Source organism: Alligator mississippiensis, chromosome 3 (assembly GCF_030867095.1).
Source record: "Alligator mississippiensis isolate rAllMis1 chromosome 3, rAllMis1, whole genome shotgun sequence".
NCBI classification, from domain to species: Eukaryota; Metazoa; Chordata; order Crocodylia; family Alligatoridae; genus Alligator; species Alligator mississippiensis.
Window position 1 is genome coordinate 1,115,421 of NC_081826.1, and position 16,063 is coordinate 1,131,483.

Here is a 16,063-nt window from a genome sequence, read left to right on the forward strand (position 1 = left end):
GGATCCTCCCATCTGAACCACCCCACACACATCTGTGTCTGGCCGCTTTCCAAACCCACAACAGAGCAGAGTTTGGGGGAGAAACAGGTGGCTTTCTGCCACAGGGTCACGGAGCGCCATAATGGTCCGCTTCCATCGACCACTACTCTCTGGCTCTGACCTCGGACCCCATTTCCCAGCCACCGGACTGTGGTGTGGCCAAGGCCACAGTTGGCCACTTTTTCCACGAGGAGACATGGGACACCAGATCAAAGGCTTTTTCCAAGTCCAGATATATGACGTGAGTCTCTTCTCCCTTGTCCAGGCGATGTGTCACCTGGTCGTAGAAGGAGATGAGGCTGGTCAGGCAAGACCTACCCGCGTCAAACCCGTGCTGGCAGGATGCTGCCCTCAGCCAACTCATCCAGAAGGGTCGCCTCGATAATTTTCTCCAGAATCGTACTGGGGATGGAGGTCAGGCTGATTGGGCTGTCATTCCCAGGATCTACTTTCCGCCCTTTCTTGAAGATGGGTGCCGCATCGGCCTTCTCCCAGTCTCCAGGTACGTCACCTGAGCGCCACGAGTTTAGGAATAGTTTTGCCAATGGCTGGGCTGACGCCTGCCAGCTCCTTGAGTGCTCTGGGTGTAATGCGTCAGGACCGGCTGACTGGAAGGTGTCCAGCCTCTCGAGGTGATCCTTCACAAGGTGCACGCCGATGCTGGGTATAAATACGCCCTCACCTGGGCTCCTCTTCCTGGCGAGTCGTGGTCCCGCAGGGCCTCGACAAGGAGCCTCCTGAGCTTGTCAGAGTCAGCTTTCCTGAAGTCGAGGACTTCTGCTTTGCTGAGTGACTTGCCAGCGTTGCGATGGATAGTGAAGGTGATCAGCTCGCGGTCGCCGTCACCCAGCTTGCCTTCGATTCGTAGGTCACCGACCAGATCGTCCTCTTTGGCCAGGACCAGGTCCAGCAGCGCTTTGCCTCGTGTTGGTCCACAGACTTCTCGAGCCACGTATTGCTGATCCACACACGTGAGGAAGCTTTGTGAGCAATCGGATTTGGCCAAGCGCTCTTCCCACGAGACGTCCGGGTAGTTGAAGTCTCCCGTGTCGACCGTGCACCGAGAGCGTGCAGCCTCAGCCAGTTTGCTGGCAAATTCCTGGTCCGGCTCCTGGTTCTGGGTGGGAGGTCTGTGGTAGAGTCCTCCACGGTGTCCCCAGTGCCACCTTCCCCACGGATTTTAACCCGGAGGGACTCCAGTCGTCCTCCTTGGGTGCCAGTGTCAGTGTGGAGGGACGTGTAGCTGTCCTTGACGTGGAGAGCTACACCCCCGCCCTTTTATCGGCACGATCTCTCCTGTGCCGGTACAGCGTCTGTCCCTGTGGGCCAGTCCTGGGTGGAGTCCCACAGGTCTCCGTTATCCCTGTGAGCGTAGTCGTTCTTGTTCAGCAGGAGGACCAGTTCCTCCTGTTCGTTCCCCAGGCTCCTGGCGCTGGTGCACAGACACGCAAGTGTCCCACTGGAAGCCCTCGGCTCCCTTGCACTCCCAGGTGTGCGCTGTTCCAGAGGAAACCAGTGCCGCCGGGCTGCTCTGCAGCCTGGGACAGCAAGCAGCGTGCAGGGCCATGCACTTCACACCAGTCTCCCATGGGAGCCTCGGTGAGGACAGAGGAAGCTGGGCTTGCAAGTCTTGACCTCTCCCTGTCGCTAGCGGTGTCAGCGGGATGCATCGGGCAAGGGAGAATCCCTCTCGTGTTGACCCTGGGCGCTGGTGCCCGGAGTGGGAGGCGTTCGGTCACACGCTGCCCCGTGCCCCAGCCACGGAGCTCGCTGCCACTCGCCTCGCTTCGCTCCCTGTGGGTCTCGAGCTGCTTGCAGAGGAGCGGCACCAGCAGCTGGGAGATCTCCGGGCGCATACGATGCTGTGGGAGAAGAGCAGGACGCTGACGAACCCTTCTCTCCATGCCCGCCCGGGCCCTCCCTGCCCGGCTGCGCTGGCCGGGTTCAATAGACGTGCGTGCAGGTCTCGGCCGCCCCCTCCACGATCCCCGCGTGGGGCTGGATGTGCTGCAGCAGCTGCCGGTACTTGGCAGCCCCGGAGGGAAGGAGCAGGGTGAGGGGTGGGCTCACGGCGCCCCGCGTCTCAAGTCCTGGGGCGCTCGTTCCCGGGACAGGCAGCGGGTGCCGTTCTGTTTTCGTGCCAAACCACCCATGCCCCGGGGGGTGGACACCTGGGTGGGGGCCGGTCTCACCTGTGGTCGTCATGCCAGTGACCCGGCTGTGCTGGAGCACCCGGAGCTCCTCCTGGAAGGTCAGTTCGGCCAGCTCGGCCACGTCCCTCTTGTAGGTCTCCAGCTTCTTGGCCAGCGCTGCCCGCTCGTAGGCCAGCATCCACCGCCTGCACGGGGAGCACGGCTCGCCAGGCCGCTTGGCACTTCCCACGCCAGGCCCAGCCACCCCCGAGCACCGGGGTGCTGCCCCCTCACAAGACCCCCAGCTCCAGGGAGCAGGGCTGCTGGGCTCAGCCCTGTGCGCCCGCCCCACCCCTGCCAGGGCAGCAAGGAGCTCCTCGGCCAGGGGCTGCAGGAGAGGAGACCTGTAGAGCCACAGCCACGGGACCTCTTCCACGTTCCCGATGTCCTCGTCCATCATGATGTCGCCGTCTCGCAGGCTCTGGAGCAGCCAGGCGTGCGCAGAGCTGGGGAAGGGGACGGGGGAGGCACGGGTGGGGTCTTGCCCCACGGACCCTGCATCTGGCACCGACCACATTATTAGCAAGTCGGTCTGGGCACTGCCCACATCTGGCGAGAGAGTCGGGGACTTTCTCTTCCCCATCGAGTGTGTTGTGAACCTTTCTGCTGCCCCTCCAGCATCTCTTGTCTAAGCAGCCCAGGCCTGGCCTCGTGAGTCTCCCCGGAGGGAAGCCCCTCCGCGCTGCTCAGCATCCTTGTGCCCTTCCCTGCGCCTGCCCCAGGTCTCCTATCTCCTTCTGGAGGTGCAGGGCCCAGCACCGGGCGCAGGCTTGGTGGTGTGGACGTAAAGGGGATTGTTTCCAATCCCCTTCTCCGCCGTCCCTGACCTCGTGTTCGCCTCTGACGGCTGCTGAGCGCGGAGCTGCTGTTCTCAGCGACCGGTGCCCAGTGACTGCCCGGTCCCCCCTGTGCTAGCAGCTGAGCTCGAGCCCATCCCAGTGGAGCTGGAGTTGGGGAGATCTTGGTCTTTGCCCAGGTGCTATTTAGTCACTCCACCTGTTCTCCGTGGGGACGATGAAGGCAAACTTCTCCTCCACCCTGCTCTTCTGCAGCTCGGCAGGGTCCTCCACCTCCACCTCCACCTCCACCTCCTCCTCCTCCAGGCTCCGCTCGTCCCGGTGCCAACAGTACGGGTCAGCCTCCTCCCTCGTGGGGCGGGAGAGCCCCCGGGCAGCCGGGGAGCACAGCCACGTGTGGCCCCTCAGTTCTGGGACCAGTGCCCGGGCTCCCTGCCCACCCGGCCGACAGCTTGCCCTGCGCCCAGGAGGGTGCTGTGCTGCCGCTCCCCAAATACCTGGCCCTAAATCCTCAGCCTTCCCCTGGCTTTGGGCTCCCGTGCTGGGGGCTGGACGGGGCCTGCCCAGTCTCATCCCTGCTGCAGAGCCCCCGGGGCGCTGGACCCAGTGCATGGGGCAGAGGTGTGCGCACTACGGGGCATGGCCCTTCAGGCACCTGCCAGGGAGAAGAGGTCAGCCGGGCTGGGGGGTCTGTGCACTCCTGGAAACTCAGGGATGGAAATAGCCTCGAAATGGTCAGGGCAACAGCAAGAGGCGCGCTAAAAATGCAAAAGGCATGAAACGGTTGGGGAAGAAAAGGGGCATTGGATCGGGCTGCGGGGCAACTAGACACCCCCAAGCATCCCAGCGAGACCCTGGACTGACTGAGCAGCAGGGTAGGGAGCCAGACCGGCTTGCAGGGGATCGGGTGCATGCTGGGTAGGGACGTGTGCGCCAGGTGCTGCACAAACCTACGCGAGTGGGGCGGAAACTCCTGCCCGGAGCAGTCTGGCAGGTGCCGGAACCGGGAGCAACGGGCTCCAGGGCTGCATCTACACAAGACACTTGCTGCGCGGGAGCGTCTCGGGGCACGAACCGTGATGCGATGCCATTGTGCAGTGGTAACGAGCTACTGCCCGATCGGTGTCACCAGCAAGCCGCGCAGGACGCTACCGCACAGTGACGCGGGTTACCGCACAGGCAGCGTCTGGTGTCACGTGGCCGCGCTGCAGCAAGGGAGAGCGAGGTTGGATATTTGGAAAAACTCTCCCGAGGAGGGAGGTGAAGCCCTGGGCCAGGCTCCCCAGAGCGGTGGGGGACTCTCCATCCTGGGAGGTTTTGAAGCCCCGGGTAGACAAAGCCTTGTCTGGGATGATGTATTTGGGGTGGTCCTGCTCGGAGCAGGGGGTGCACTAGACGTGACCCCCGAGCTCCCCTCCACCCCCGTTGTCTGGGATTGCACGATTCTTTCCCAGCAACACGCTGGCTTCCCAGTTCAAGTTGCCAACTCCGCCTGAACGTGTCGTGTGATGAAACCTCCCATAGCGACATGAATTCCAGCGCGCCGCCTTTACGTCAGCAAGGCCAATGCGTGCGACTGACATTTAAAAACCCACTGGACCACTACAAATCAGATTCAACATTCAATACGGATGTTCATGAATGTCTTGTCATTGGTCTCCCGGCGCCTCTCAGTCGCATCCCAGAGATGTAGGTCGTATTCCCGGAGGCTCCAGGGCCGCCTGGCAGGGCTGCTCTTGCCTTCCACTCGCTGCCCACGGACCGACTGTGCTGCAAAGAGCTGAGGCGGCCCAGCCATGCCGTGCCTTTCACGCCAGGCCTTCCCACTGCAAGCGTCTCGGCGAGCGCGCCGGGGTGCTAGCACGGTGCAGCACCCTGCAAGGATCCCTGCTGAGAATCCCCACTGGAGTCCTGGGGGACCCTGGCCCGAGCCTCCTGGCCGGGCTGCACCGCAGCAGGCCGCTGGCACATGGCGGTGCTAACAGTGTGGCACCCCTGCAAGGATCCCCGGCACCCCGGCTGAGAATCCCCAGCCCAGCGTCTGGGCAAAGTCCTGGGGATCCCTGTCCCGAGGGTCCTGGCCGGGTTGGTGCGGCACCCCTGCAAGGAGCCCCGGTTGAGAATCCCACCCCGGGTTCGCCCCCTCCCGAGAGCTGCGCGGGGGCGGCACCACCTTACCCCCAGGGCAGCACGTGGGGGGGGGGGATACGGCGGCGCTAGGACCCGGCCGCAGCCAGGAATCGAAACGGAGGGCGCGGCCTGAGCCGCGCTCCTAATTGGCGGCCTGGCACCGCCCCTCTCGGCGCTGATTGGCGGAGCGCGCGCGCTCGTCGCTCAGTGAGGCGGAAGCGGAAGGGGCCGCGGGGGCGCCACGTGTGTGCGGCATGGCGGCGGCGGAGGAGGCGGCGGCGGTGCGGGAGCTGCTGCGCTTCCTGCGGCCGGAGGCGCGGGCCGACGTGCGGGCGCAGGCGGCGGCGCACGCGCTGGGGCTGACGGGCAGCGCGGAGGGGCGGGCGCTGCTGGGCGGGCCGGGCCCCGTGCGGGCGCTGCTGGCGCTCAGCGCCGACCCGGCCGCGGGCGGCGCCAGCCTGGCGGCGCTGCTCAACCTGGCCGCCGAGCCGGGCGCCGCCGCCGCCGCCGCGCTGGCCCCCGCGCTGCCCGCCCTGCTGCGCCGCGCGCTGGAGCCGGCCGAGCCGCGGGCCGAGGCGCTCTGCCACCTGCTCTGCAACGCGGCGCGGGCCGAGGCGGGCGCGCGGGCGCTGGCGGCGGCGCCGGGGCCGGGCCCGGGCCCGCTGGTGGAGGCGCTGTGCGCGCCCCGCGCCGCCCCGCACGCCCTCGCCCCGCTGCTCGCCAACCTCAGCCGCCTGCCCGAGGCGCGCCGCGCCCTGCTGCAGCGCCCCAGGTGCGTGCACGCGCGCGGCCCAGCGGCCCCCCGTACCCTACAGATCTGGGGGTGCAAGCGCTTGGCCGGCCCCGCGGCTCCCCGCTCCTGTGCACGGCGCGCCGGCGAAACAAGCAGCTTAGCTGTCCGGGGAAGCCGCTGGTGGAGGTGCGGCCGCGCTCCCTGCCCTTCCCCAGCACCGCGGCCCGCGCAGCTTCCTCCCCGGCCCTGCCCGCAGCCCCGCCTGCCTCCTCCCAGCTCCCCGAGGAAAGTGAGCCTGGCCCTGGCCGGACCCAGAGCCCTGGTTCCCACCCTGTTTGCAAACAGCTGGGCAGCCTGGAGCTCAGCCCCTGCAGAGCTCTTTGCAAAGGGGGGAATCCGCAGGTTTCTCCTCTGAAAAGAGAAAGTCTGCGTTTCCTCTGATCCAACCAGGAAATCCGAGGTTTTCTCCGTGGCAAACGGAAAACCCGGATCCCTGCACGTCACGTGGGGCAGGGAGTGGAGCTGGAGGGAGAGTGACGGGGGCCGAGCAGGGTTTCCCCCGTTCCTCTCCCTGCAGCCCCCAGCACTGGGGTCCAGGCAGGGCGATGCGGAGGCCGTGCCCCTCGCTCCCTGCCCCAGAGCCACCCATCGATCCCCTTTCCTCCACGCACGTGTCCAAGCCCTGGCGCATGTGGTTGAGCTCTCGACTCCCACCGCCCCTGGGGCCACGAGCCCCCCTTTAATGCCACGCTGGGGAGGGGAGGAAAGACCTTCCTAGTCTTGGTGTTAAACTGCTGCTTGCTCGGTCCACGTGTGACCCTCGTCCCCGTCTGGTGACGGACAGTCAGTAATAAATCCCGAGGGACTTTCTCTTCACCCTTGAGTGTGTTGTGGACCCTTCTCCTGCCCCCTCCAGCGCCTCTTCTCCGGCCTGGCCTCGCGAGTCTCCCCTTAGGGAATCCCCTCCGAGCGGCTCAGCATCCTTGTGCCCTTCCCTGCACCTTCCCCAGGTCTCCTATCTCCTTGTGGAGGCGCAGGGCCGAGTGCGGGCTTTGCAGCGTGCACGCCCCGTGGGTTTATAAAGGGGCATTGTGATGTTTTCTGTTTTGGTCACAATTCCCTTAACACACCCTAATCACAGTGGAAGAGATCAAATCCATTCCTGGCTGGGTCTGAGCAGGGAAAGGCAGCACAGCCTGGTAAAAAACCAGGAGCAGCTTGTTTTGTTCTGCTAAACCTGTGTCTCGCCCTGGGAGCGCCTCCCTCCTCTTCTAGCTGCTCCGTACCGCGCGGCGTGGCGCGGGTTTCCCTGCTCAGGCCTGACAAACAACGTCTTGCCCTCGAAAGCTGGTCTGACCATCTGCTGCCCGTGCAGTTGCTGCAGGGAGACACCTCCGAGGCCGTCCTCGCCTCTGGCACGAATGGGGCGAGGTGGGGCAGGGCTTGCTGCTCTGCTGCTCGTGGCCCGGCGCAGCCCTGGGGGGGTCCTGCCCCCGCAGCGCCAGTTGCGGATCAAGGACGTGCATCTCTGTCTGGTTCTGTCCCGCGCTCAAGGCCTTTCTGGCACGCCGACAGATGGGGGTCTGGCTGCGCCCCGTGCTGACCGGTGCCCTCTCCTCCCCCAGGTGCATGCTGCAGAGGCTGCTGCCCTTCACGCAGTACGAGGGCTCCGCCGTGCGCCGCCGGGGGGTGGTCGGGACGATCCGGAACTGCTGCTTCGAGCACTGTAAGTGCCGAGCGGGCCGCAGGCTCCTCCGACCACCCTCCCTGCGCTCGCTGTGTCCCAGCCAGGCCTCAGGCTTCCAGGCGCGGGTCGGGGGCTCTGTCTCTGTTGCCCGAAGTGTAGCGGGATGGGGGTTCTGGACGGGCCGGTGAGAGCGCCTCCTGCCCGGCTCTCGGTTGTTGGGTTGGCTGCACTGTAGGCCCCGGCGTGGGCGCTCCTGCCTGACCCGGGCCTGCCGCGCTGTCGTCTGTCCCCAGGCTCCCACGAGTGGCTGCTGAGCGACGAGGTGGACATACTCCCCTTCCTCCTGCTGCCGCTGGCCGGCCCCGAGGAGTTGCCCGAGGAGGAGATGGAAAGTAAGAGGTGCCGGGAGGGAGAGGCTGAGGCTTGCACCGATGGAGCCAGCGCCCGGTTCTGCGGTTCCCGGTCCCTGTCGGCTCTGGGGAGCGGGGAGGTGCGGCTGGCCGGCCCCGCAGCCCCTGCCCCAGTTCTTGGCCTGCTTCCGCCCCAGGGCTGCCCGTGGACCTGCAGTACCTGCCGCCGGAGAAGCAGCGGGAGAAGGAACCCGACATCCGGAAGATGCTGCTGGAGACGATCATGCTGGTGGGTCCCCCCTGCCGTGCTGTGGGGCCGGGCGGGGGGAGGCGGGTTCCTCTGTCCTGGTGGGACCCCCTGCCCGTGAGCCAGGATCCGTCCTTGCTGGAGCCGGCGCCAGGGCAGGGCAGTAGCTGCCCCAGAGCGGGTATCCAAGCAGTAGCCTGCTGCTGGGGGGGCTTCATCTTGCCTCCCTGCAGAGCAGCCGGGCCCTGTGCTGTCTGGACCCCGCTGGCTGTGGGCCTGACCGTGACCCCTGGCCGCGCGTGTTTCCTGCCCAGCTCACGGCCACGAAGCCTGGGCGGTGCCTGGTGAAGGAGAAGGGCACCTACCTGATCCTGCGCGAGCTGCACCGCTGGGAGCCTGAGCCCCACGTCCGGGCTGCCTGTGAGAAGCTCATCCAGGTGGGGGCACAGGCCGCTGCGACCTCTCGGGGGGCACGAGCAGCTGTGGGTTGAGGGGTCCCCTGTGCCAAACAGCCGAGCCCAGGGAGCGGGCTCTGCCCCTTCTGGCTCCAGAGCTGGTGGGTGGCCGGGGTCCGGCCTGGGGCTGGCTGTGGGTTTGCATAGGGACAGGTGAGGCTGTCGGGTGCTCGCTCGGGAGATGGGCCGTGGGGAGTTGCAGGTCTGGGGGCGAGGTGCAGTGATCGGGGCTGCAGGCAGCTGGGGTGATACAGCAGGGGTGTGGGGGGTTTGCTGGTGCAGGGCAGCCACCACGGGGTCTCTGGTAAGGGGGAACAGCAGCACGGACTAGTGGTCCCGGGCAAGGTGGGGGGACCGCTGCACTGGACCCCTGGGTGAGCACGCGGGGTGCAGTAGCCCTGCCTTCTCCCTGGGGTTGCCCTTGGCATCCCCTGTCAGGGGACCTGGCACAGGGCTGCAGCAGCCATCGGGAGGCTGGGCCCTTTGCCTGGCGTGCAGAAAGCTCGCCCCTGGCCTGCTCCGGGCGCGTGGGGCTGTGCTGCCATCCCCTGGCTGCTCCCCGCAGGCCTCAGCCTGCTCCCAGCTGGTGCTTGCTGCACCCGGGCCCTGCCCTGGGCACATCTACAGCCCTGGAGCCTCGGAGATCCTGCCCCACCGGGGTCTGTGAAGGGAGCTTTCTGCTGGGCTCGGGCCCTGGTTTCTGGCCCAGCTCCGGCCCTGCAGAGACCAGAGTGAGGAGCAGTTTCCCTGAGCTGCCCTCGTCCTGCTGCCCGTTCAAAACTCCTGCCTGTCGCTCCCCGTGCTTGTGCCCCTGCCCCTTCCACCCTGAATCCCCCCCCTGCCCCGCCCTGCCCTGCCCCGATCCTGGGCCGGGGCAGCTGGCGGGAAGCCCCCGAGGCGCGTGGGGCTCTGTGGGGTGTTCTCTGGGCAGGGCTGTGCTGCGGGGAGCAGGCTTGGAGGATTAGGGGGCACTTTCCCAGCCCACCACACCCCACCCCATTGCCCTGCTGTGAGCTGGGGGCAAAGCAGGGGCCCTTGCCAGGGCAGGCAGGCTGTGCCGTGCGCTGCCTCCAGCTCAGCCGCTTGCCTCGGGCAGGTGTTGATCGGGGACGAGCCGGGGCCGGGCATGGAGAACCTGCTGGAGGTGACGATCCCGGCCGAGGTGGAGGCACAGCTGCAGCGCCTGGACCGCGAGGAGGAGGAGGAGGAAGAGCGGCGGTGCCAGCAGGAGCGGAGCGAGGAGCTAGGGGCGCAGACCTGCCCCCAGGGGCCCTCAAGGTGATTGGCGTGGCCCCCACGCACGGGGACTCATTGCCTGGATCATGCCCCACGGAGGACCCAGCCCCTTCCTGCAAATCAGCCAGGAGCCGGGGTTGGGAGCTGCCAGGGCGTGAGGGTCCTTCCCTGGGCCCCCCTCGCCTGCCTCTGCTCATGGCTGTGAGATGACCGTGGGGGCCCCGGTCTCAGCAGCACTCCCCTTGCGCCTGGGGGACAGGCTGGAGGCTTCGGCCAGGCCCTGGCTGGTGACTTGACCCCGTGGCAGCTCCTTGCAGCAGCTCTCAGCTCCAGGAGCTGCCCCTGCCCTGTGCTGCAGGGGCCGTGGCCCAGCCTGGGCCCTGGGGGTGCCCAGCTGTAGGAGGGCTGCACCCAGAAGCTGCCCCGCTGCTTGCTCCTGGGGGGCCGTGGGTGCAGGGTGGCCACGTGCTGGGGCCGGGCTGCGGGGATCTCGGCCTCGTGCTTGGCCGGGCGCTGCAGGGAATAAAGCGAGTGTTTCTGAGCTGAGCCCGGCTGTGGTGCCTCGTGCTGTGGGCAGGAGCTGGTGCTGGGCCAGGGCTCGTGTCACCTGGAGCGCCAGTGCCCGGGTCCTGCTCCCCAGGTGCCTCCTGGGGCTTTTGAAATGTGCGGTCCCAAACCTGCACATAACTCGTTCCCTCACCGCGCCTCCCTGCATCTCTATCAGCCCCCAGACGGACCTGGGGCATCCCTGCACGTGGGTTCATCCTGCCCTGGCCCCGCAGCACACCAGGCATGCCTGCGCCAGCTGGACCCTGGTTGGGAAGCAGCAAAAAAGCCCTGACAGACCCAGCTGCTGCGCCCGTTGCGTAGACGGAGCTGGGGACCCTGCCCCGGTGGGGGCTGTGCATCCACACCCGTGGGTCCGAGCCAGCCAGACCCCTATGTGCACCGTGGCACATGCCCATCACTGTGGCATCTGGGCCAGGGCTGCTCTTCTGCCCTCGCATCCCACGGTGGGGGCACGAATGCAACGGGCTGCCCTGGGCCGGGTGCGTGCCGTGGGGTAGGAGCCGGCCTGGTCCTGCAGCAGTGCGCAGGGGAGAGAGCGCTCTGCTCCGGGGAACATTTAATGGTCCTTGCTGGGTCCTGTCCGTGGCAGCTTGTCCGTGTCCGCGAGGCAGGTCCCGGCGCGGGCGGCGCAGGGCTCGGGGCTCTCCTGGCAGGTGCTGGTGGCCGGCGCCAGCTTCCGGAGCAGGGACAGGGAGTAGAGGGACACGGCCGGCTTGGAGGGGCCGCTACCTGGCACGCCAGTCCCCGCCGCGCTCAGCCGCTGGCCCCCCGTGTAGGCGCTGGCAGACACGGCCGAGCCGGGCTTGCGGAAGTTGGGCAGTTGGCAGAAGGGCCGGAAAGCGGAGAGCAGGCTGGGCCGCGCCAGGGACAGCCGTGGCGGGCGATCGGCCTGGAGGCGGCAGCCGGGGGGTGGCCGCTTGGAGGCCGTCTCCGCCGGGCTGGGGCCAGCGTCCTGCGTGGAGCGGGTGCGCGGGGCTGGCAGACCCTGGGCTCCCTTCCCGAGGCCCGCGGAGGCTTGGGGCATGCGCTCCGGGTCCGACAGCGCGGTGGCGTGGCCTCCGCCCTCGCCTGCAAGGGGAGCAGAGGGTTACGGGGTGGGGGCCTGGCTCTGGGGCTGCACCCCAGGGCTGTGGGGCATTTGCTGCTGCGGGGCCCCCCAGCGCAGACCCCGGCGGCCGCACCGTGCGTGGACGTCCTCTCGGGGCCCGAGCTGGGCACTGGGTGGAAGATGGCCGAGGCAGCGGGCAGCATCCAGCAGTGCGCAGCCACTTGCTGCAGGCCCAGCCGGGCCCCGGGCTTCAGCTGCAGCAGCCCCCGGATCAGGTCCTGGCACTCTGGGGAGCAGAGCGGCGTCAGGCGGGCCCGAGCCCACCGCGCCCGGGCTGGGCGTCCCTCGGCCGGGCTCACCTGGGGACACGGCCTGGCGGAAGGAGACGCCCTGCTTGACGAGGTGGATCATCTTGTGGGGCTGGCGCTCCCGGAAGGGCAGCTTGCCCGTCACCATGGCGTAGAGGATCACCCCGCTGCAGGGCAGGGGACACAGGGATCAGGGGGCGCTGCGGCCGCCTGCCCTGCTGCCCTGGGGCGCCACGTTGGTCGCGGCCCCCGGGCTGGCGGGCACACCGTGAACTCCCTGGTGCTGGGGCCCGTGGCACTCGTGAGCCCCCGGAGGTGGCTGGCGCTGCCGTCGTGGGGGTTCACGGATGCCCTAGAGCAGCGGGCTGCCCCGTGGCTCCCAGTAGAGGTGGCCCCCCCCGGTCAGACCCCCGCCCCCTGCATCTGGGATTGTTGCCGGCCCCTTCCCCGGGGGCCATGGTCCCCCACCCCGCGCCGCCCGGATGCGGTGCCCCGTGGCGCGGCGCTCACAGGCTCCACAGGTCGGCCAGCTCCCCATTGTACTTCTTGCTCATGAGGATCTCGGGGGCCGTGTAGGCCACGGACCCGCAGAACGTGCTCATCAGGCCGGTCTTCAGCGAGCAGCGGCTGGCGAACCCGAAATCTGCAAGGCAGCGGCCAGGCGTGGGGCGGCGTCCCCGTGGCTTGAGGGGGGCCGGGGGGACGTGGACCCCAGCCCTGCCCTTGCCACCCTCCAAGCTGGTCGGACCAGACCGGCTCTTGCTGGCCTGGGGCCCCGTGGAAACGGCTGGTTTTGGGGCGAGCCGCGTGGGCATCCTGGGCCTTCCCAGGCGGCTGCTATTGCCCACTGGCATCGGTCACCACCACGCCAGGCTCTTGTCCCCCGCGTGCCCGGCCCAGAGGAGAGGGCGACGCAGCAACGGGCTTTGCAGGGGAGAGGAGCGGCCCCGCCGGCGCCAGCCGTGCTCACCTGTCAGCTTGATGAAGCCGCGCTCGTCCAGCAGGATGTTCTCGCACTTCAGGTCTCTGCAGGGAACGGGCAGCTGGCCTGTGGGATCCCTCTCCCCATGCACGCGGCCCTCCGGGCGCGTGCTCACACACACGCGCGTGCACAGGAGAAGTGTGAGCTGGCACGCACCGGGGACCCCGCGCACGAGGGGCTGATGGGCCGAACCCCTGGGCTCCCCGGGGCTCCCGCCGCTCTCACCGGTGCACGACGCCGACGCCGTGGCAGTGGGCGACGGCGCTGACGATCTGGCGGAAGAGCCGGCGGGCCTCCCCCTCCTCCAGGCCCGGGCGCTGCCGCAGGTCCGAGGTGGCGTTGATGTGCTCCAGGAGGTCCCCGCGGGCCGCCAGCTCCAGCACCAGGTAGGTGCGCTTGCTGGTCCGGTACGTCTCGTACAGCTGGATCTGCCGAAGCTGCCGCCGTGTTGGACAGCTCCCGCCGTGGGGGGGGGCTTCCCTTGCTCCGACCCCCCAGACCCGACTCCCTCGGAGCCCCGGCCTCTCCGGGCTCCCCCAACCCTGCTCGGACCCAGCTGAGGCTTTCACTCTGCACCGCTGCCTGTTGCCGCAAGCCACGGGCCTAAACCCCCTAGGCTGAGCTCTCCTGATCTCCATGCTTCATGCCCTTGGGAGCTGGGTGTCTAAACCCCCTAGTCCACGCCAGACTTTGCTCTACCCTTTGCACCACTGCGGTCTCTGGGAGGCTGCTCGTGGCTCAGCGGTGCCCGGAGCAGCTCCGCTCCCCTGGGCAAAGCCCAGGCAGGTGTTTGCACGCCAAGGAGCGCCGATGTCGTGGTGCTTGCTGCACCCTTCGAAGCACCGCAGAGCCCCGGTTAAGCATCGCTGCACCCCAGCGGCTGGGGCTGCTACAGGGGCAGGCGGCGGTGGGGTTGGGGGCACGGGGATGCTTTGGGGGGTGCAGCCTGGGCCCAGCCCCAAAGCAGAGGGCGGCAGGGCTGGGACTCACCACGTTCCCGTGCTTGTAGGTGGCGTTGAGGCAGTAGATTTCCCTCGGGAGGAACTTCCTGGCGTACTCGAGGGGCGCCTTGGCCGTGGAGATGATCTTGATGGCGACCTAAGGGGAGATGCAGGCGGCGGGTTGGGGAACGGGCTTTTCCCCAGACCCGGCATCTCCCCACCCTCTCCAAGGGCCCCACGTCCTTGCCAAAGTGCAGAGCCCAACGCGCGGCCGGACCTGCCACCGCGTTGCCCTCACCATGGAGTGCCGCTTGCCGCGCAGGTCGGCGGCCAGCTTGCAGTTGTGCCGGACCTTGTCGGGCAGCGCGTGGGCCAGGTACACCTTGGAGAAGGCGCCGGCACCGATCTTCTTGGCGGAGAGCAGGTAGCCGTTCTCCTTGCTCTCCCGGGCCTGCTCCAGGAGCGTCTTCCTGTCCGCCTCGTGCCTAGACGAGCTCTTCATGGCGCCGCATCCGCCTGCGCACGCACAGGGAAAGGCAGCAGGCGCGGGGCCCGGGACGGCCGTGGGGACAGCGCGATGCCCACCAGGACCAGAGCCCAGGCCCGAACATCAGGTCCGCGGCGGGGCGAGCAGGCGGCAGCGGGTGCTCCTCTCGAGGCGCGGGGCCCGGGGCGCCGTGGCCCCTTGTTGCTGTGTGGACGGAGGAGTCTCCGCAGTGACGGGCGCGTTCCACCGCCGCGTTCTGGAACCCGGCGCCGAGCCGAGCGGGGCCCCGGGCCCGCGATTGCACTGCCTGTCCGTGCCGGGCTGGGAGTCGTCTTCGGTGCGCGTCCTCCACAGCTCCTCCTGCTGCCTCGGTTTCCCCCAAGGCACGAAGGTGGGGCTCCGGGGGGTTCTCCCCCTCCGCCTTGCAGCACCCTGGAGAGGAGGGCGCTGTTCCCCCATCCAGTCCCCGCCCCAAAGCGGGAGGGGGTTCAGGCTTCCCTAGCAGGTGGCGCGGCCCCGTCCCAGAGGCATCTCTCTGCTCCACTGGATCTGGGGTTCCCCCTGGACAAGCCATGGCAGGGGCTTGGGGTCTGCACGGGAGGGTTTGCACGGCCCATCTTGCCCCAGGGTGAGATCCGAAAGAGCAACCCTCCCCCTGGCGCCAGCGCATGGGGCTGCAGACTCGCAGGGCGGAGACGCACCATTGCACGCGTGGGTTTGCTTCCACCGCTGCTCCGTGGCGCCTCTTCTCCCTTTCTCCGGCTGCAGGCCCCGGACACGCGGTGCAAGCCCGGGGCGGCCGTGGTCGGTGCAGGCACCCGGCTCTGCCCAGGACACGGCCCTGGGCCTTTCGAGGCGCCTGCTTCTGGGGAGGATCCTGGGCTGCGACCCCCCAGCCCGGAAGGCTCCTGCCTGCTTCTTCCTTGCACACATTAGCACTCAATTAACGAACAGTAGCGTGCCTTTGCACCAGCAGTTGGCACGGACTTGCAAGAACAGGCTTTTGCGCTGGGCCCAGGCCCGCAGGGCCCCCACGCCTGTGCAGGAGCCGGGGTGCATGCGTTAGCATGGCATTACCATATACTGCCCGCCTTTGCAGCACTAATTAGCGCTGTTTGTACCGGGCAGGGAGACGCAGGCCCGCACCCTCACCCCCTCGCCTCGCCTCGCCTCGCTCGGGTGACGATTAGGAGCCAGTTTCCTAATGACTAATCAATAATACACTGATTTCCTTCATGGAAAACCAGGCGCGCGGCGCCCCCGGCCCGGCCGTGCCCGGGGGGCCAGGCTCTTCCGCTGCGACCCTCGTGCCCTCCCGCTGGGCGGAGCCTAAAGGTGTCTTATGCAAATGTATGCAAATAGCTGCTGCCCGGTGCTGCCAATGCCACCTGTGAGGCTGACGAATGGGTGCGGGGTGCCCGTGCTATGCAAATACATGCAAATAGCTGCCCCACGCGCTGGTTGCTTTATGCTAATTAGATGAATGCTAATATAGGTGGGGCCGCCCCTGCAGGGAGGCGGGCTGTCCTGGTCCCCGCCCATGGGGGCGGGGCTGGTGTCTTGGGTGGAGCTTAAAGGCTTGCCATTGCAAATGCATGCTAATTAGTGATGCAAATGTATGCTAATATATGTTAATTGGATGCAAGCGTATCACGCGGTGGGGGGCGGGGCTGGTGCTGTGGGTGGGTGGAGCTTAAAGGCCGGCTAGTGCACACGTGTATATTTGCTAGTGCACACGTGTGTCTATTTGCTGGTGCAAAGCCATGCTAATGTATGCTAATTTCATGCAAGCCCCGCCCCCGCATGGGTGGGGGTGCCGCGCCCCCAACCTTTGGGGCGGGGGGCGGGGGCTGTCGTGGGT

The 16,063-nt window shown here is 67.6% G+C and overlaps 2 protein-coding genes across 2 annotated transcripts; one reads left to right on the forward strand and one right to left on the reverse strand.

Moving 5' to 3' along the window:
* The first annotated feature begins 5,380 nt into the window (after positions 1-5,380).
* HGH1 (HGH1 homolog) lies at positions 5,381-10,412 on the forward strand. The gene is made up of 6 exons (XM_019485612.2): positions 5,381-5,930; positions 7,517-7,617; positions 7,872-7,970; positions 8,126-8,217; positions 8,490-8,612; positions 9,727-10,412. Exons 1-6 carry the CDS (start codon positions 5,413-5,415, stop codon positions 9,910-9,912), a joined length of 1,119 nt encoding a protein of 372 aa, XP_019341157.2. The 5' UTR covers positions 5,381-5,412; the 3' UTR covers positions 9,913-10,412.
* Positions 10,413-10,437: 25 nt separating this feature from the next.
* Positions 10,438-15,371, reverse strand: LOC109282723 (testis-specific serine/threonine-protein kinase 5). Its single transcript, XM_059723624.1, has 8 exons — positions 14,014-15,371; positions 13,765-13,872; positions 13,000-13,202; positions 12,763-12,818; positions 12,303-12,435; positions 11,844-11,959; positions 11,618-11,770; positions 10,438-11,504 (listed from the first exon to the last, which is right to left on the reverse strand). The coding sequence occupies exons 1-8, from the start codon at positions 14,215-14,217 to the stop codon at positions 10,993-10,995; spliced, it is 1,485 nt and encodes a 494-aa protein (XP_059579607.1). The 5' UTR covers positions 14,218-15,371; the 3' UTR covers positions 10,438-10,992.
* Between the last annotated feature and the right edge of the window lie 692 nt (positions 15,372-16,063).

What these genes read in the sequence shown, in the direction of transcription:
- HGH1 (XM_019485612.2), top strand. Translation starts at nt 5,413, where the DNA reads ATGGCGGCGGCGGAGGAGGCGGCGGCGGTGCGGGAGCTGCTGCGCTTC. An exon ending in GAACTGCTGCTTCGAGCACT is followed by an intron (nt 7,618 to 7,871) that starts GTAAGTGCCGAG and finishes GTCTGTCCCCAG; the next exon opens with GCTCCCACGAGTGGCTGCTG. An exon ending in CCTGTGAGAAGCTCATCCAG is followed by an intron (nt 8,613 to 9,726) that starts GTGGGGGCACAG and finishes TGCCTCGGGCAG; the next exon opens with GTGTTGATCGGGGACGAGCC.
- LOC109282723 (XM_059723624.1), bottom strand. Translation starts at nt 14,217, where the DNA reads ATGAAGAGCTCGTCTAGGCACGAGGCGGACAGGAAGACGCTCCTGGAG. An exon ending in GCGGCAAGCGGCACTCCATG is followed by an intron (nt 13,873 to 14,013) that starts GTGAGGGCAACG and finishes ATCTCCCCTTAG; the next exon opens with GTCGCCATCAAGATCATCTC. An exon ending in CTGGCCGACCTGTGGAGCCT is followed by an intron (nt 11,960 to 12,302) that starts GTGAGCGCCGCG and finishes CCTGCCCTGCAG; the next exon opens with CGGGGTGATCCTCTACGCCA.